This window comes from Eptesicus fuscus, chromosome 14, assembly GCF_027574615.1.
Source record: "Eptesicus fuscus isolate TK198812 chromosome 14, DD_ASM_mEF_20220401, whole genome shotgun sequence".
NCBI lineage: Eukaryota > Metazoa > Chordata > Mammalia > Chiroptera > Vespertilionidae > Eptesicus > Eptesicus fuscus.
The window spans coordinates 81,174,274-81,194,199 of NC_072486.1; the positions used below are offsets into that span (position 1 = coordinate 81,174,274).

General features: G+C 58.7%; 1 protein-coding gene across 1 annotated transcript in view; it reads left to right on the forward strand.

Moving 5' to 3' along the window:
- DPP6 (dipeptidyl peptidase like 6) overlaps positions 1-19,926 on the forward strand; it is a 490,977-nt gene that overhangs the window by 355,817 nt on the left and 115,234 nt on the right. The window contains exon 7 of the mRNA XM_054726673.1: positions 12,330-12,411. Coding sequence (XP_054582648.1) covers positions 12,330-12,411 — 82 coding nt within the window. The remainder of the gene's footprint in view (positions 1-12,329; positions 12,412-19,926) is intronic.

Sequence of the window (19,926 nt, forward strand, 5' to 3'; positions counted from 1 at the left end):
ATTTCAACAGAATAAAGCAGCCGTCCACAGTGAAGGTCAGAGCCAGCTGAGCGTTCTCCGCGGAGGGTCTGTCACATATATTCATAGACGTTTTTTGCTTCTTCACATTTTCCTGGCATGACTTTGCCCTGAATTAGTTTCCTCTTTGGTTTGAGTCTTTTTCTAAAAAGAAATGATGGTTTGAACGTGTGGTCTCATGTCTGCTGGCATCATTCTGAAATGGACGGGAGGACATCAGCTCCTTCCACTACAGAATCAACTTTCAGGAAACTGGGTGGCATCGTGGGGTTTGGCAAACAGTGATATCAGAACAGAGACGGGTGGGGTTGGAAGACCGTCTTCTGGGGACATTGTGCCCTAACTGTACTTACTCACCAGCATTTTTCAGGCACCAACCCAAACTGTAAAATTATGTCTTTGGAGTTCTGGTTGATTATGGAGTTACAGTCTGCGTCTGTGAAAATAATAATCTGAGACGTAGACTCCTCACGCGGCAGGAGTGAGGACCGAAGCCCTGAATTCGAGCACCAGTCTGCCGCCGACTTTGGGCGATGACAGTGAGAGATGCTATACGTCTACAAACCTTAGTTTCCACATTTTCCAAAGATGATCATCATGCCCACCCTATAGGCACATTATAAAAATTAAGCGGAACGATGTATGCAAAAGGCACAGCAGAGTCCTGCTCCGAGTGAGCAGATGCTAATGCTGTCTTTAGTGTGGAGTGCGTGTCCGAGGCATGGGGGTGGCCGCAGTAGTAAGTCCCATCGCAGTCACTTCCCAGGCAGCTCACACCTTCCTGTTACCGGAAAGGAATGACAGACTATGTCATGAAATCCCCTTTAATAACGTTTCAAAGCTACGGTCGTTCCCTGACACTCAGGTAATGACTTGTGATTTGTCATTTCTCTTAAAGAGACGTCTGTAGCTTCAACTATCCCCAGTTCTCATAGTCAATATTTTTATCTCATCTCGATCTCACCTGCTGCAGTTCATTGTCAGGCTTTCTTGTTTTGCCTCCAATGGGAGCAGAAAAGACAATATAAACCAACAAATAATTAATGAAATGCCATACTTAATAGCAAAAGCAATGGCTGCTATTCCTCGGAAGTTCAACATCTTGTTGAAAAGAAGACACAGCCCTGGCTAGTGCAGCTCAGTGGTCAGAGTGTCGGCCCACACACCAAAGGGTCACAGGTTCGACTCCTGGTCGAGGGCACGTACCTGGGTTACAGGATCAATCCCCAGACACGTGCTGGAGGCAACCAATTGATGTGTCTCTCTCACATCAGTATTTCTCTCTCTCTCTCTTCTCTCTTTCTGTCTCTCCCTCTTTCTTCCTCCCTCCCTCTCTTCCACTCTCTCTAAAAAGCAATAGAAAAATATATCCTCGAGTGAGGATTAACAAACAAACAAAAAGAAATAACACCAACTTAGGCATGATTCTGTGCCCCAAATGAGTGTTTTAAGCACTGAGCACCGAAGAAGGGGGCTGTGGCCAGGGATGCCATGAAGGAACTCATGAAGGAGATCTGGCTTGCATGGGGCCTTGGGGTTTTCTGTTTGTTTTTGAATAGATGGTGAGAGAGGAGACCTTCTAGGTGGAGTAAAGCAGTGGACAGGCTTGGCCTCTGCCATGAGCCAGCACCTCCCTGGAATTAAGGGGGTGTCGGCCTGGCCTCTGAGGGCTGAGACAGGTGGGTGAGCCTGCACCCCCGGTCAATGGGCCTTTGTGGTAAGAACATGCTGCACACTGGGAGGTGGAAATGGCAGCTGCGGTTCGTTCATGCTCGTGGATGGAGAAGGCGGAAGGAAAGGGGGCTTATGCACGATTCAATTAGGAGGCCTGGTGGGAGCAGTGGGGCGTGGGGGCACGGGCGCTCAGCCAGGGGGAAACCACACTAACTGTGATCCTGGGTAGCTGGTGTTCTCTTGGAAAATGAAGACAGATTTCCAGTGTTCATAGCCATGTCCCTCTAATTAAATCTCGGGCGCCTGTGCCCTTGTGAGCTGAGCCTGCTGCGTGAGCGAGTCCAAGGAGCGCGTTCTGGGGGCAGCGACGGGAATTGGCAGGCCCTGGCAGGCCTCTGGCTCAGCCTCAGCGCGCTTCCTTCCCAGCCTCCTCTTGTGCAGAATCCCCAGGGACGCTGCGCCCGCCTTCCGCACAGACCCCACAGAGCAGGCAGCCTGCCAGAGGCCGCATGAGCATGATTTTTTGTAAACCCCGGGGAAGTGCCAGCGTGAAGCCACTATGTAGAAGAAAGAGATGTTCTTAAATGGCTCTCAATGTGACTCCCCAGGGCATGGGGGTACTGGGGAGGGAGGAGCCTGCTGTTATGGGCGGGTATGGGTCTCAGCACCCTGGACAGCTCCTGGGTCAGCCTGTGGGGCCTGTCTTCCGTGTTTCCGCCTCTCCCTCCTCTCTCTGCCATCCCCTCCCTCTCTCCCCCCTCCCTCTTAGCTAGAGAGCATGGACTTCAGCAGCAAACAGATCTGGGAATAGGGTCCCAGTGGACCTCATGCCTCGACCTCATGCCTGTGTCGTTTACCGAGCTTGTGGAATAACAGGCTGCCTCCGGGTCTGTGGGCGGCTACAGGGACACTGCGGGTGGTGAGCTGGTGCGTGGAGGGCCTGCTCTGGTGTGTGGCCCACAGCCAAATTGAATTCGTCACCTGTCGCCACACTCTCTGTGCATTTCAACAGAAAACAAATTTCAGCCTCAGTGTCAACGCTGATGGGTCTGATGGCTTCCTGAGCTCTGAGTCTAAACCGAGGCCCGCGCTGTGCCTGGGCTGTGGGAAAGGCTGTGATCGTGGTGTCCTCTGCAGCGAGGGGGAGGAAGAGCAGGTGGCGCCCGTCCACGCCGGGCCTGCTTCCTGAGCCACACCAGCCAGGTGTCCGTCCAAGCAGCACCTGCTCCTGGGCGTCCGTCACCCTTCACTCGCTCCATCTTCTCCCCCTCCCCCTCCATGCACACCAGCAACTCCCTGCTCCTGCATCTGGTACCCAACCTTCTGAGTCTTCACCTCTGAATGTCAACGCCCCTCTACAGCCCCCCTCCCACTCCTGGCTCCTAGGGAAGCACACTCCTCATGTCACTCTCGTTTATTCTTGCACTAAATTGCTAGTGACCGTGTAGTCCATGTACCATCTTTCTGAACGGAATGTTTAGACACGTTTTCAGTTTGCATTTGCTGTGTGACATGCGTTCCTCCCCCTCATTCAGGGTCAGAGCCAGGGGTTTGGCTCGGGGGGCTGGACTGTGTCCGGAACCCGCGGCCTTGCACAGGGCGGCCTGACTGCACAAGCCTGCGGGAGGGGCTGCGCCTTGGTCTTGCTTGGCTTCCGTGGGAAGGTCCCACACAATAGGGCTCGCCCATCAGCGGGAGAAGCGCCATCGGCCTCATGCAGGGAGCTGCTCCACCGTTCCTCCCTCAAGGCCTCCTGCACACCTGCAAGGTCTTCACACACACAAGCCCGTTTGAGAACGAGGTGAAACATGACAAACACATCGTTTCATCAGGCTCCTAGCTGATCCCCTTGAATTGTCTGCAGCCAGGAGATTCCCCACAGGTGTCGGCTGGTAGTTGGAGGAAATGGATTAAGTAGCGAACAATGTTGACTATAAGGAGATGCTGGCCTGGACCCCACCCGGATCAACCGCCAGAGAGTGGATGGGGTCAGCGGGGTGTAACCTACTCTGAATATTTCGCTTGCCTCTGGGGCCGACGGGCCCCACCCGCCTTCGCTCGTCAGCACTGACGCCAGGATTGCAGTTGCAGCTGGAAATAAGCGTCCTGCCTGCACGCAGCAAGGAGTGTTTGCCCTGAACACAGGCCCAGAGCAGTGCCGGCAGGTGTGGTCCCGGAGGGTCATTAAGGATCTCCAGCAGCTCTACCGTGCGGAGTCTACCCCAGGGGGCCTGCTCCTTTGTCACCGATCCCCCTGAAGGACAGGCAGGGGGGCTGGGTTTGTCCTGGAGTTGGGTGGCCCAGGCTGGCGTTAGACTTGGGCTCCACCTAGTGGGCTCGGTGGTGGAGTCGCCTCTTCTATTTGTGCATTTGGGGGCTCTGTGCTGCGTGGTCTTACAAGTCACACAAAATTAGTGGCATGTTCGCTGAGCCCTTTCCTCGGGCCTGAGGGTCAGTCCCCCGAGGAGGACCTGCCTGCATCCCTGAGGTCTGCTCTCGCCTGTCCACAGGCCTTTCCTGGGGAGATGCCGGCTGCGTTGGCCAACGCCCGGGGTAGCTGAGCCGGCCCGACGTTTGCAGCCTGGGCTGTGCCTCTGCTCCTGCTGCAAGAAGTGAGCATCAGCGCGTGCCGGGGCTCCAGGTGCAAGGCCGCGTGAGCCTTCCCGTCTGCTCATTTTGTTTTCACTTCCTCTTTCTCTCCTGTGCTCCCTGCTGCCTGCAGAGGGCTGGACAGGAGCCCCGGCCTGATTTGCTTTGGTGACGTTGGCTTCGATGGAACGTCAAGCGTAGCCTTGACCGGGAGAGCCGCTCAGGATTTAGACAGGAGGGCGGGAGGCTGTGGAGAGACCAGCCCCCATGGGTGGCATGTGTGCGATGACAGGTCATTACCACCCCAGAAGCACCGCTACAGCCCGGACAGAAACCACTGCCATCCCCCCAAGCATCCCACTGTGCCCCTCCTCCACCCGGGGCTGTCCCTGCCACCAGTGACTGTCCACCCTGCAGTTCTGCCTTTTCTAGAATCTTCTGAACACAGCCACACTTCTGCAGTCTTGTGCGGCCGGCTTCTTAGCATAACTGCTCTCCACGTTCACTCCTGTGCGCAGGTGCCCGTGCTCATTCTTACCGCTGAGGAGGGTCCGCCGCATGGCTGCACCCTGATTCCGTTAGCATCGGCATTTGGCTTGGAGTGGCTTCAGCTCTGGGCTACGGGAGGAGAGTGCTGGGAGTGTTTGCACACGAAGTTCACACTGACGCGTCTTCATTTTCTTGGGTAAAACGCCTAGAGGTGGAATTGCTGGTCGTACAGAAAATGGGTGTTTAACTAGATCAACCGCAAGATTGTTCTCCAACGTGATATGTAGTCCCCTTTGTAAAAGCGCTACCTCGTGGGGCTCAGGCTTTTACCCCCGACGCCCGTCCACCCCGAGGGTGGTGGCGTGGCCCAGGCAGGGGCCGATCCCTGGCCTCCTCTCCCCGCCCCAGGTGGACATGCTACCGGGCCTGACCACTCTCTCGTCCCCAAACTCCTCCCTTTGGAGCACCGCTCACATGGCGGGCCTGCTGAGGAAGCGGGGTCAGCTGAGTGGGGGCAGGGCGGGGCCTGGGCAGAAGGCCAGGCGGTTAAGAGGGCTCTGGCCCTGGGATTGGTCCTGCTTCTGGGGCAGATTCCGGGGTGGGTGGGGGGAGGATTTCTTTTTGAGAATCTCACCTCCAGGAAAGGGCTGAATCCAAAAATGTGCGCATCCAGGGACTTGGTCCTGCGTGGGGTCTGTCTGCTGCTCCAAGGCCAGCGAAGAGCCCGGAGCCTTCCCCACCAGCCACGGTCTGGTGTCCACGCACTGAGCAGGCTCCTGGCCGGGCTCGGCCCCTTCTGCAGGGAGGGTGCAGTCAGCTTCCCACCCCAGTTTTATCCGAGCTGGACACCAGCGCCCCAGGGAGAGGTGGCCAGCTGGCCCTCCGGAAGCCGCAGCGTGCAGCGTATGCCCGCCCACTGCAGGCTTGGCCAGCACTGGCGTGTTCCGCAGCCACTAAAGGTGGACAGTACAGTGGACAACAGTGAGCGGGCGCGGGGTTCAGGGCACTGGACACAGGACACAGGTGCTGGGCTGGGGCTCCCGGCTCCTGGTCTCAGCTCCCTCACGGACCAGCCCGAGCGACCGCTGCGGGGCCGAGGGCCCAGAGGCAGGAGGAGCCACGCCCAGCAAGGTGACCCAGGTGCAGCTCTGGGGGGCTGGAGCCAGGGCGGCGGAGGGTCACTTCCTTCAACGCCACGTGTGGACGCCGTTCCCAGCCACTGACGCAAGGCCACGCTCGCTACACCTCCGCATCTGAACCCTGGGCCCCGCACCCTGGCTGTCAGGGACACCCCACTGCCCGTCCTAAACGCTCGGAGCGGCTCGGGTTGCTGACACCCCTGCTCCCCCAGGCCCCCTGCGTGTGAGATAACATTTCCTAAAGGAGAAGCCTTCCAGCGCCAGGGCCGGGCGCTGAGCCACAGTGTCCGGAGCCCAGGCTCCGCAGCCGCGAGGGAAGAGCCTGCACATGGGAGACCCGCGACCTTGGCCACTGCCAGGGCAGTCTTTCCGTCCCCGCCGCCCGCCCGGTCAGCTTCTCCCTGGGCCTCCGCTGCGTCTCCTTCAAACACCTGCCCCCTCGCCCTGTCCGCCCAGCCCAGTCGTTGAGCCAAGCGGGACAGGAGGAGACGGCCCCCCAGCCTTGCTGTCTCCCTCCACCCTCAGTGCTCTCAGAGCCCCAGCTCAGGATCCTGCTGTGGCCTCGGGAAGCTCCTCTCCTGTAGCCCCGCCCCTTCTCCTGTAGCCCCGCCCCTTCTGGGCACTGCGTCCCACTGGGCCTCCGCCTCCTCTCAGGGCAGACAGCCCCCGGCTGCTCCTCATCCTTCCCACTGGAGGCCGGCAGAAGCGCTGCGTGGGTTTCTCAGGATCAGGCAGGACGGTCTTGGGGTGCGAGTCATTGAGAGGCAGACGCTGGTATTAGCTGTGCCAGTTTTCAGTCTTTGGCTTAATTTTAAAATATCTGGAGCGCTTATTAAGAAAATGCATATTTCTAGGATCTATCCAGAATTAGGTATAATTCAGTTAGGACCTGGGGACAGGAAACACAAAATAACACTGGTTTTTACAAAGTGAACTTGCTCTGTCACAAGCAAAAGTCCAGAGGTGGACACGGGCTGGTGCCCAGAGGCAGGGACACAGGTCCGCCTGTCCCCTCCCCAGCCCAGTGGCCTCCACCACCCACTGCTTGGTGGCTGCCCCAGGTGCGGCCACCACATAGTGTCAGCTGGCCGGAGAGGTCACAGGCAGGAAGGGCATACCGCCATCGAGGGCCCTGGGGGAAGCACACAGCACTCCATCTAAACCAGCTCATGCCAGCCTCGCCCAGCCGTGAGGGAGGCTGCAACGTGGGCTTTTGCTGGTAGACCAGGGCCAGGAACTCAGTGAGGGAAGTTAGAGTGGAAGAAGGGGGCGGGGAGAAGTTTGGGGGGATGCAGAGGGGAGGGGCCACTCTCCCCCTCTGCACAGTGCACAGTGGGGACCAGGAATGGCCCTTGCTAAGCAACTTCCTCAGTCACCACGGTGAGGTAGTGGCTGGACTGGTTGGGGACACACTCACCAGCGCGCTCAGCACGGGGCTCATTCACACACCTGTCCGCAGAGCAGAGTGCTGACAGCGCCTCATCCACACAACCTGCCCTCCCTCAGAGCCACCCAGAGGCAGGCTTCCTCCTCCGCCCGCCATGATCCCAACAACGTCCCCAAACATCTGACAACATGCGTGTCAGCATCTAGCATGTAGATAGAAGAGGTGAGAGAAAGAGGGGTACAGAGAGTAGGACGGAGATAACCCGGGGGCCGGGGCTGCATGAAGGGGAGGAAGAGGTGTCCGTGGAAAGCGGAGGCATCTCGGAAGGGGGCTGTGACGCCCCACTTTCCGCAGCCACTGCGCTCATCATGTGGGGAGAACGCTCGGGGTGGGAGTTCTCGCTTTCCCTCTGCTCTGCACTCGGAAGGGCGGCCGGCGCGTGGGCACGTGGAGAACAGAGAGGGTGGCTCTCCCCGTGACACAGCCGCCGTGTCTGCACCACGTGGCACGGCGAACATCCCTTGGTCCCAGACAGCTGACACTTGCTCCTTATTCGCCCTGTACTCACGCGGATGTACCAGATTGCCCCAGAGCTTAGTGGCTTATAGTCGTGCACATAAATCTGCAGTTCGCACGGGGCAACATGGGCCGGGTCATCTCGCCTCCCTGGGCATCCGCTGGGCAGCCTGGAGGCCAGGCCTGACCCCCCTGGTGGTCAGCTGAGACCTGGCTGGGTCTGGCTGAGACACTCCATGCAGCCTCCACCTGTGGCCGGACTCCCTAGCGATGACAGGCAGGTTTCCCAGGAAGCAGACAGTGCGCTTGTGCCTCAGCCCCGGGGGGTGGGGGGTCACAGAGGCCCTCCGCACTTCCTCCTCAGGGACGCCGCCAGAAAGGCTGCCGGTTTCCAGGAAATTAGTTCCATTGAGATGAGGAACACCAGGTTTTCAAAAAGCATTTGGGACCAGAAATAACGCAGCATTCATGTGTGCGGGCCAAGACTTGGCGGGTCTTCTCTCTGCCATTCATGTTTTGAGGACAGTGGGCCTGTTAAATATGCATTTTTAACTAAACCGCACTCTTTGTCCTGAAATTCGGGCGTGGGCCTTCTGGAAGGTCACATTCTGTGAGGATGGTCGTGTTCCTGTGCGAGGGCAGTCCTCCTCCCTCCGCTCACATGTGAGATCATGGGCCGGGTCCGTGGGGCCGTGTTTAAATGGTCTGATTTCCCACTGCCTGTCACCAAACTGTCTACCGTTTTCCCTCGAATACCCCAGCTGGCTGCTTTCGCAACTCTCCTTGGGAGAGATGCCTGAATAGAAAAGTGTGAATTGGTGATGCCTGCCTCTAAGAGACAGAAAATCAAGTGGTTTAAGCACGCGTAGCCGGAACAGGACCCGGAAACGTGACTGCCCCCGTCTGTGACGACGCCGGCAAGTGACAGCAAGTGGGGCCTGGGGACCCGTGAGCGTTTGCAGTGAAACCGGTCATTGAACGGAGAGGCCCTCGGGTCGAGCACCATCCTTTCATTCGGTGTTTCTCCCACTGAAACGTCAGCAGGCTGCCGGCTGCCTGTGGTTCCGTTCATTGCCGAACATCGAAAACTTGAGGAGACATTGTTAGTTAAGCTCAACTTATTCTAAGACTTGACCGAGCTACTTAGAGAGAAATCCACACACAACAGACGTCTCATTCGCAAGCATTGGAGAGAACAGGGCGTGGACACGCTGCTTCCTCCGTGGAACGGGTGAGACACGCGGCCGAGGGGCCAGTGCGACAGAGGGCCGGACCCCACGCCTGTTCGCGCTCCTCCTCCACCGGGCTGGTCGCTGGCACCACTCTCTCTTCTCCACCGGGAAGAAGCTTCCCGCACTGGGGAGTCTTCAGGCTGATGAATTCTCGGTGTCAGGAAGTAAACAAAGGCACTCGTCGAAGTGCAGGAGACTGGCCTCCAGGCACCAGCTCGGGGGCCTGCGGGCACAGCCAGGGACTGACTCCCTCAGCCATCCTACTGCAGATGGCCTGGTTTCTGAATCAAGGTGCTTTAGACGACAGACCATCTAATTTTGGAGAAAACATGAACACATGAATTGTATACCTGGCTCTTCTCCCTCCCTGGCCCTGGCATCATTAGCAGTAGTGACATCAGAGCAGTGACCATTCTGGACTCATGCCAGGGCCCAGGTGCTGGCTGGGCTGTTACATTCATCTCCTCCGTAAACCTCCGTAATATGCCCGGCAGATGTGACCCAGTGGTTGAGCAGCAACCTATGAACCAGGAGGTCATGGTTCAATTCCCAGTCAGGGCACATGCCTGGGTTGTGGGCTCGATCCCCAGTAGGGGGTGTGCAGGAAGCAACCAATCAATGATTCTCTCTCATCATTGACATTTCTATCCTTCTCTCCCTCCTCCTTCCTCCCTCTGAAATCAGTAAAAACGTTTTTAAAAAGATTATAACTGTGCAATTTAAGATATACTGTATATTAAAATAATAATAGAAATCTTTCAATGTTATATGAGTTTAAGGTTGTACTGACCCTGACCAACCATCCATTGGTGACTAAACTGGATCCCATGTATCCATCCATCCATCCACCCATCCATCCAACTATCCATCTATAGTGGACCTTGGCTCTCGAATGTCTCCATCTCAAACAATTCACTTCTCAACCCGACAGCTCTTTCATGCTGACCCCTGTGTGATCTGTCACGCGTCTCTCAGGCGACAAACAAAGGAGGGAATGCGTGAGTGTGAGGTTACTGCTAAACCTCACATCGCTAACGTCTCGGGAAATTGTGCTGCCAATATTTTCTTTTTTTTTGCTTTTGTTTCTGCTTGTTATTATTAAATTTTCTTTTTTTACTGTACATTTCATTTCCTTTTTGTCAAATCCTCATTTACATGTCATGTCCTTTTTGTTTTTAAGGTGTTCATTTATAGATTAAAGTGTACATTAGACAAGTGCTGTATATGAGAAACATTAAAACAGGGAATCACTTGGGGGTCTGCAAGGCATTGATTCAATTTACATTATTTCTAAAGGAAAACATGATTCGGGTTTCGAACAGCCTTCCGGAATGAATCATGTTTGAGAACCGAGGTTCCACTGTATTCATTATTCAGTTAATCTGTATGAGCTTCTACAATGTGTCAGATACTCTGCTAAAACTGTGAGGTCTTTTATATTTTTATATTATCCACCATGAGGAAGATTACGAAAACACGTATTATTTGACATTGAAAATGCTAATTTTTCAAATGTTTTTAGCCTGAAAGGTTAGGAGCCAGGAAAGCAATTCTTGGCTTTTCTTTTTCCAAAGGCTGTTTTTGTCAGGGAGCTTTTCAACCCCTTGGCTCAGCTTAGGAAGAGAAATGAGTCAACTTCCATACACTAATTTACTCTGCAAAAGTCAGCATGATGTATGCTGCTTGCTTATTGCTCAAATACGCAAAGTCAGAATGGACTGCATGATTACTTTGAGGCAGAGTTAAGTCCAGATCATTGTATTTGTCCTTAATCATTTTTTTTTTACCAGCCCGTCTCTTCCCTGACATGATTCATATGGAGCCTGGCATGGATTCTTTAAAACAAATGAGTAAATAAAGAGAAAGAAAAATGGATTGAGAGCATGAACCAATACCAAAATAAATGAATGCATACTTTCACACACTCTCTCATTCTTCGTCTCTCCATCTCTCCCTGTCTCTCCCCCTGTCTCTCTCTCATACACGCATGAACACACCCCTGAGAATTTCAGTCTGCAGAGTTCAGACCGCCCCCGCCCCCCTCATCGCTCTGCTAAAGGCTGGGCCCAGCCGGCTCTGTCACTGTCTCCCTCACTGGCTCCTGCGAGCCCAGGGCCCCACCTAGAACCGAGGGGCGGGGCGGGGCGGGGGGGCGGGGCGAGGCGAGGCGGGGCAGACCCGTGTTTTTTACTCTGAAATGTATTCCATGTCCTGGCAGACTGTTAAGCACTTGCTTTTAGAATTTTCTACTGATCCAAGCCCTCACTCAACGTGCCCTTACCCACTTCACCTCCCTTCCCTTCGCGCCTGTCTCTCTGGTTCAGACAACTCCTTTAAATTCAGCGTCTTCCTTTCCCAAAGACCATCCAACCACAGTCTCTGGAGATGAACGAGCACATTCATAGCTTTGTCTTCTGCTTAAGAAACATCGCGGCCACCAGGCAGGGTGCTCACCGACGGGGCCGCCTGCTCTGCAGAACGCAGAGTCTCCGGGGAAAGACGCGCCGCCTCTTCTGCACTTTGGGGACAGCGCCGCTGCTCTCATCCTGAGCTATTCAGCTCTTTTTAAAGTGCCAGGGCGTTTTAGTTTTTCATTATGATTTTTATCTATTGTGATCTTTAAGTACATAGGCAGTATTTTGTAGGTGTGGTGTTTTGCATATAATCAATTAAGAATGAAAAAATGTGGGTGATGTTGGAAAGGAAAAAATGTTTCTCTTCTTTCAGTCTCTCTCTGTGTCTCTTTCTCTCAATCTTTTTCTCTCACTCTCCTTCAATCTCTCCATCTCAGTCTCTCTCTGTCTCTTTCAATCTCTCTCAACCTCCCCTTCTCTCTCTCTCCCTTTTGGTTCAATGCAAACCAAAGATGGAACCTGGCCTTGAAGCCGCTCATGTTGGAAAGGCCGAGCGGCCTGGCATTATGCTTAGGAAAAAAATAACTGTCTGTCAGGAAATCCAGAGAGGAAGCTATAAACTAGGGGGATTTATTGCTGCACAGCTGTGCATTTCAATTTTTAATTTTGACTCTTCTGAATATTTTTAAAAATTGATTCATAGACTCCTCTGCAGGCTGTTCCTTGGGGAAGATTTACTATTTGGGTTCAGCATGAGGACCTGAGTCCACTTCGCCCCCCTGAGGAACCCTGGCCCGATGAGAACGTGACGCTGGGAGGGAGGGAGGGAGGGAGGGAGGGAGGGAGGGAAGGAGGGAGGCTCGGGGGCAGAACAAATTACAGCTCTTGACTCTCCGTTCCACCACTTTGCTCTCTTCGTCTTGTTTTCCAGGGACCCTCAGCGTCTAGACCCCCCGGAGGTGAGCGACGCGAAGCTGCAGTATGCGGGCTGGGGCCCGAAAGGCCAGCAGCTGGTAAGCAAGCGCGTTCGCGGCCGTGTTCTCCTCGGATGAAGCTGACGCTCTGTAGTCTGAACGTATCCCACCCGCTGGTGTGCGTGCGTGAATGGCATTGTGAATAAGTACGCAGGGTTTCCGCACATGTAAAACGTCGATTTCTTTCCCGATAGAGAATTCTCTTAAAACCGGAATCGGCCCTGGCCGTGGTCTCAGGGTTAGAGTGTCAGCCCACGAACCAAAGGGTCTCAGGTTCGATTACCGGTCAAGGGCACGTACATGGGTTTCAGGTTCGCTCCCTGGCCCCGGTCAGAGCGCATGTGGGAGGCAACCAATCAATGTGTCTCTCTCACATCAGTGTTTCTCTCTGTGTATCTCTTCCCACCTCCTTCCCTCCCTTCCACTCTCTAAAAATCAATGAAAAAAATGTCCCCGGGTGAGGAATGAAAAAACAACCTTGGGACCGAGTTTGCTTTGGTTTCCACGTACACCGTCCCCGGCCTGCGGGCGTGGCTACAATGCGCGTGGTGGATAAAGCTCAGGGGGAGGCTGCCATGGAGCAGCCTCACGCCTCGCTCTGGCACTGCGGTGGGAACGCTGGCTCCTTTCTCTGGAGGGTTCGATGAAGAAGGTAGATCTGTGGTCACGGTGGGGCTCGGCCCCCCAGCCCTGGAGCAGCATCCGGTGCAGGACCCCACGGCTGGTGCAGCTCTAGGCTCTGCATCCAACGAGGCCTGGTGAGCGGCTCTGAGCGAGGCGTGGGGGGACTGGGGTTCTGGTGCAGGCTGTCCACTGACTTCCTGGCGGGCCAGCTCCGCCGCCATTGGACTCTGTCAGCCCCCGAGCGCTGAGGGGAAGATGGGGAAGAGGGCCTCCCAGGTCTGCTCCCACTCCCGCTCACCTGGTCTAAGCCCTTTATTTCCAGAGATCGTACTGCGCCTCCCCTGGCAGAAAGTCCCCCAGTTTGAAGGTCACGAGTCTCGGTTGCTGCCGTCAAGTCGCCATCTCCTTCTGCATCTTGAAGCTGACTGCTCAAGCTGCACTCAAAGACCCTTTCCCTGAAACGGCACAGGAGCGGGCCTTGCGGTGAGCGGAGTGAGCGCGCACGGAGGTCCCGGAGGGAACAGGCGTGTTTCCCGCAGGCCATCCCTTCTCCTGGTTGCGTGTTCATTCCACCGCCTCGAATTGATTAAAGAAACAGGAGTATGTGGGTCACAACTATCTGAGCTGTCACTGAAGTGTCCCTGATGCTAAAAGCTTGGGAACCAGGTTTGGAAAAGCAGTTATCTGATCGACATGGAAGTGTGACGGGGGCCGGGAACCGTTGGGGCTGACGCCAATCCATCACTCGGTCACGGCGAGGAGACAAGTCCGTCTTTCCCCGAACGCTCCAGCTTACGGGGAACCAAGCGCAGTGTCACAGGCGACGGTGGACATGAAGTAATGAGACGGAGGCCGGCGGCCAGGATCTGGCACACGCTCAGGGGTCCCCGTCCAGCGTGAGGAGGCTCAGCACCAACCATGCTAATGTGCTCGGGAATTTCTGAGTTTTTACGCTTTTGGGGGTGTTGAGTTTTTTGTCATGCCGCTCTTGTACCGAGTGGAGTGGACGCTGTAACTCGCCGCCAGGAGCGCGTCCTGTGCGGAGGCGGCAGCAAACGTGTCCTGTGAGGGCGGGTGGCTGTCCAGGCTGCCGGGCCACTCCCGCCCTGTGCACGACTCCGCTTCGCTGCCGAGGGGAGAAAGCAGTGGTAGACGGGGCAGACACAAACGGAACGCGTGTTCCAATAAAACTTGGTTTACGAAGACAGGTGTCTGGGCAGCGGCTGTGGTTTGCTGAGCCCTTGACCATCTTGGTTCGGAAAGCTGACCCCAGGACCAGCTCCCCGCAGACAGGCCTCCAACCAGCTCTCCACAGACAGGCCCCGAACAGCTCCCCACACACAGGCCCCGGACAGCACCCCACAGACAGGCCCCGGACAGCTCCCCACAGACAGGCCCCGGACAGCTCCCCACAGACAGGACCCCAGACAGCTCCCCACAGACAGGCCCCGGCCAGCTCCCCACAGACAGGCCCTGGACAGCTCCCACAGACAGGCCCCCGGACAGCTCCCCACAGACAGGCCCCCGGACAGCTCCCACAGACAGGCCCCGGACAGCTCCCCACACACAGGCCCCGGACAGCTCCCCACACACAGGCCCCCAGACAGCTCCCCACAGACAGGCCCTGGGCAGCTCCCCACACACAGGCCCCGGACAGCTCCCCACAGACAGGCCCCGGACAGCTCCCCACACACAGGACCCGGACAGCTCCCCACACACAGGACCCGGACAGCTCCCCACAGACAAGCCCCAGACAGGCCCCCGGACAGCTCCCACAGACAGGCCCCGGACAGCTCCCCACAGACAGGCCCCGGACAGCTCCCCACACACAGGCCCCCAGACAGCTCCCCACAGACAGGCCCCGGACAGCACCCCACACACAGGACCCCGGACAGCTCCCCGCAGACAGGCCTCCAGCCAGCTCCCCACAGACAGGCCCCGGACAGCTCCCCACACACAGGCCCCAGCCAGCTCCCCACAGACAGGCCCCGGACAGCTCCCCACAGACAGGCCCCGGACAGCTCCCCACACACAGGCCCCAGCCAGCTCCCCACAGACAGGCCCCGGACAGCTCCCCACAGACAGGCCCCGGACAGCTCCCCACAGACAGGCCCCGGACAGCTCCCCACAGACAGGCCCCGGACAGCTCCCCACAGACAGGCCCCGGACAGCTCCCCACACACAGGCCCCGGACAGCTCCCCACACACAGGCCCCCAGACAGCTCCCCACACACAGGACCAGGACAGCTCCCCTCAGACAAGCCCCAGACAGGCCCCCGGACAGCTCCCCACAGACAGGCCCCGGACAGCTCCCCACAGACAGGCCCAAAGTCAGCACCCCACAGACAGGCCCCCGGACAGCTCCCCACAGACAGGCCCCGGAAAGCTCCCCACACACAGGACCCGGACAGCTCCCCACACACAGGACCCGGACAGCTCCCCACAGACAGGCCCCGGACAGCTCCCCACACACAGGCCCCGGCCAGCTCCCCACAGACAGGCCCCCTGACAGCTCCCCACAGACAGGCCCCGGACAGCTCCCCACACACAGGCCCCGGACAGCTCCCCACACACAGGCCCCGGACAGCTCCCCACACACAGGACCCGGGACAGCTCCCCACAGACAGGCCCGAGCCAGCTCCCCACACACAGGCCCTGGACAGCTCCCCACACACAGGCCCCCCGGACAGCTCCCCACAGACAGGCCCCGGACAGCTCCCCACACACAGGCCCTGGACAGCTCCCCTCAGACAGGCCTGGGACAGCTCCCCACAGACAGGCCCCCAGACAGCTCCCCACAGACAGGCCCCAGTCAGCTCCCCACACACAGGCCCTGGACAGCTCCCCACACACAGGACCCGGACAGCTCCCCACAGTCAAGCCCCAGACAGGCCCCTGGACAGCTCCCACAGACAGGCCCCGGACAGCTCCCCACAGACAGGCCCCCGGACAGCTCCCCACAGACAGGCCCCGGACAGCTCCCCACAGACAGGCCCCCAGTCAGCACCCCACAGACAGGCCCCCGGACAGCTCCCCACACACAGGCCCCGGACAGCTCCCCACAGACAGGCCCCGGACAGCTCCCCACAGACAGGCCCCGGACAGCTCCCCACACACAGGCCCCGGACAGCTCCCCACACACAGGACCCGGACAGCTCCCCACAGACAAGCCCCAGCCAGCTCCCCACAGACAGGCCCCCGGACAGCTCCCCACAGACAGGCCCCGGACAGCTCCCCACAGACAGGCCCCGGACAGCTCCCCACACACAGGCCCCGGACAGCTCCCCACAGACAGGCCCCCAGACAGCTCCCCACAGACAGGCCCCCGGACAGCTCCCCACAGACAGGCCCCGGACAGCTCCCACAGACAGGCCCCGGACAGCTCCCCACAGACAGGCCCCGGACAGCTCCCCACAAACAGGCCCCCGGACAGCTCCCCACGGACAGGCCCCGGACAGCACCCCACAGACAGGCCCCCGGACATCTCCCCGCGGACAGGCCCCGGACAGCTCCCCACAGACAGGCCCCGGACAGCTCCCCACAGACAGGCCCCGGACAGCTCCCCACGGACAGGCCCCGGACAGCTCCCCACAGACAGGCCCCGGACAGCTCCCCACAGACAGGCCCCGGACAGCTCCCCACAAACAGGCCCCGGACAGCTCCCCACAGACAGGCCCCGGACAGCTCCCCACAGACAGGCCCCCGGACAGCTCCCCACAGACAGGCCCCAGACAGCTCCCCACAGACAGGCCCCAGACAGCTCCCCACAGACAGGCCCCGGACAGCTCCCCACAGACAGGCCCCCGGACATCTCCCCGCGGACAGGCCCTGGACAGCTCCCAGTGGACAGGCTCCTGGCGCTCCTTCTCCCGGGATAGAAACCCACAACCTGCAAGCAGGCCTCGCACACTAACAGGTTCCTCATTGTTCTTTTGCCCTAAGAGGTAACTACCTCCCAAGGAAATGGACCTCGTTACAGTGAGGCCCCCTGGCCTGAGGACGTCCCCCGGAGCAGAGAGAGCTGCATGCAAGTCCGTCCCAGGCTCCACGCACTGACCCTCCAAGTGCCGAGTGACTTCCGTGATGCCTGGGGCTCGGACCCATCACCACAGGAGGAAGGCGCCGGCACCGGGCGGGTCAAAGGCAGCTGCTCCCGGCCGCGGCGTGGCCTCTGAGCAGTGGCTCTGAGTTCAGAGCAGACTCTGTTCGGCCTTCAGATCACACCCTGGTCGGCGGTGCTGCCCGCCGCCGTGCGCTGTTGGAGGGGAGGGAGGAGGAACTTGGACACGCGGAGCCTTGTCCCCCCTCGACGGTGCTGGTCTGGGGTCTCAGGTGTTCAGGACGGGTCTCCAGGTTGCTTCCAGAATCAGACGTTACCTGCTGAGCTTAGACTAGGAAGGTGGTTTGGCCGATTAGACAGGGTTCCGTGAAGAATACTGCGACCTGGGGAGGGGATGCCGCCCGCCCCTCCCTCTCCACCGGGAAGGAGTCAGTGTAACAGCGACTCCCGCAGAACACGGACGCGGTTTCAGACCTTCTCTGTGTAGGATGTCCCCGTTTCCCTCTGCCTGAACTCTGCCGAGACGCAGAGCTTCCTCAGACACCCTCAGTTACACCCTCAGTTTCACCCTCAGAGACGTCCCCCCCCCGCCCGTCCCCGCCCACACCTGGTGTCCATCACCGCGGGGTGAGGAGGCGGCCACTGGCCGTGTGTGCTCCTTTTGTTAACCAACACTCGTGCATCCTCAATCTTGACAAAACTACACCCCAGGACTGAACCAGCGCGGGCCACAGTCTCAACGTTCACCCCGCTCCCCGGTGCTCCCCCCAGGCAGGTCCCCTCTCAGCAGAGATCCCAGCCCGGACTCCAAGGCTGGCTCCTTTGGGGACTCACCAGGTTACCTGCTGTCATCAGTGAACCCGTCCAGCCCAAGTCCACCGGGCCCCTCCAAACCCCCCAAGTCTACCGGGCCCCTCCTGTCCAGCCCCCCAAGTCCACCGGGCCCCTCCTATCCAGCCCCCCAAGTCCACCAGGCCCCTCCAAACCCCCCAAGTCTACCGGGCCCCTCCAAACCCCCCAAGTCTACCGGGCCCCTCCAAACCCCCCAAGTCCACCGGGCCCCTCCTGTCCAGCCCCCCAAGTCCACCGGGCCCCTCCTATCCAGCCCCCCAAGTCCACCAGGCCCCTCCTATCCAGCCCCCCAAGTCCACCGGGCCCCTCCTATCCAGCCCCCCAAGTCCACTGGGCCCCTCCCATCCAGCCCCCCAAGTCCACTGGGCCCCCTCCCATCCAGCCCCCCAAGTCCACCGGGCCCCTCCTATCCAGCCCCCCAAGTCCACCAGGCCCCTCCTATCCAGCCCCCCAAGTCCACTGGGCCCCTCCCGTGCAGCCCCCCAAGTCCACTGGGCCCCTCCCATCCAGCCCCCCAAGTCCACCAGGCCTCTCCCATCTAGCCCCCCAAGTCCATCAGGCCCCTCCTGTCTAGCCCCCTAGTCCACTGGGCCCCCTCACATCCAGCTCCCCAAGTCCACTGGACTCTCTCCCAACCCCCCAAGTCCACTTGGCACCCTCACGTCCAGCCCCCCAAGTCCACTGGGCCCTCTCCCATCCAGCCCCCCAAGTTCATACCCAAACCGTCCACACCTGTGCTCTCTGGCTCCGTCATGGGCACCCTTCTCAGGGTCCTGGGCTGCCCTCTCCTCTGTGGGGTGTGTCTCGGGCCTGGGACGTAACACCTGAGGTTCTGGAAGGACTGAGTCCATCTGGAAACTAAACTTTACAAACCAGACTCTTATGAGCCTTTCACCTCAGCATTGTCTCTGCCTCCTTCACAGCCCGTTTCAGAGAAGGAGGTTGTTTTTCCTTCTAGCATGCCACCCCACCAGCATGGCACCCCACCAGCATGGCACCCCACCAGCATGGCACCCCACCAGCATGCCACCCCCACCAGCATGGCACCCCACCAGCATGCCACCCCCACCAGCATGGCACCCCCACCAGCATGGCACACCACCAGCATGCCACCCCCACCAGCATGCCACCCCACCAGCATGGCACCCCCACCAGCATGGCACCCCCACCAGCATGGCACACCCACCAGCATGCCCCCCACCAGCATGCCACCCCCACCAGCATGGCACACCCACCAGCATGGCACCCCCACCAGCATGCCACCCCCACCAGCATGGCACACCCACCAGCATGGCACCCCCACCAGCATGCCACCCCCACCAGCATGGCACACCCACCAGCATGCCACCCCCACCAGCATGCCACCCCCACCAGCATGCCACCCCACCAGCATGGCACCCCCACCAGCATGCCACCCCACCAGCATGGCACCCCCACCAGCATGGCACCCCCACCAGCATGGCACACCCCCCAGCATGGCACCCCACCAGCATGGCACCCCCACCAGCATGGCACCCCACCAGCATGGCACCCCACCAGCATGCCACCCCCACCAGCATGCCACCCCACCAGCATGGCACCCCCACCAGCATGCCCCCCCACCAGCATGCCACCCCCACCAGCATGCCACCCCCACCAGCATGGCACCCCACCAGCATGGCACCCCACCAGCATGCCACCCCACCAGCATGGCACCCCCACCAGCATGGCACCCCCACCAGCATGCCACCCCCACCAGCATGGCACAGCCACCAGCATGGCACACCCACCAGCATGGCACAGCCGCCCAGACAGGGTGCTGACCGTTTGTCAGGCGTCATGAAGGATTAAGAGAACTCAGAGCTGGAGGTTTTCTGCACTCACACTGGGTCACTTAAAAGAAAAAAGAAACGCTTTTTCTTTAAAGCACTCGGGTTTCTGCTTTAAAGAAAAAATGTTTTTAAATAGCCCGTTAATGTGAAAAATGCATGCTGCCCAAATGCCAATAATTCAGCGTGAGATTCAAGATGAAAGGTTCT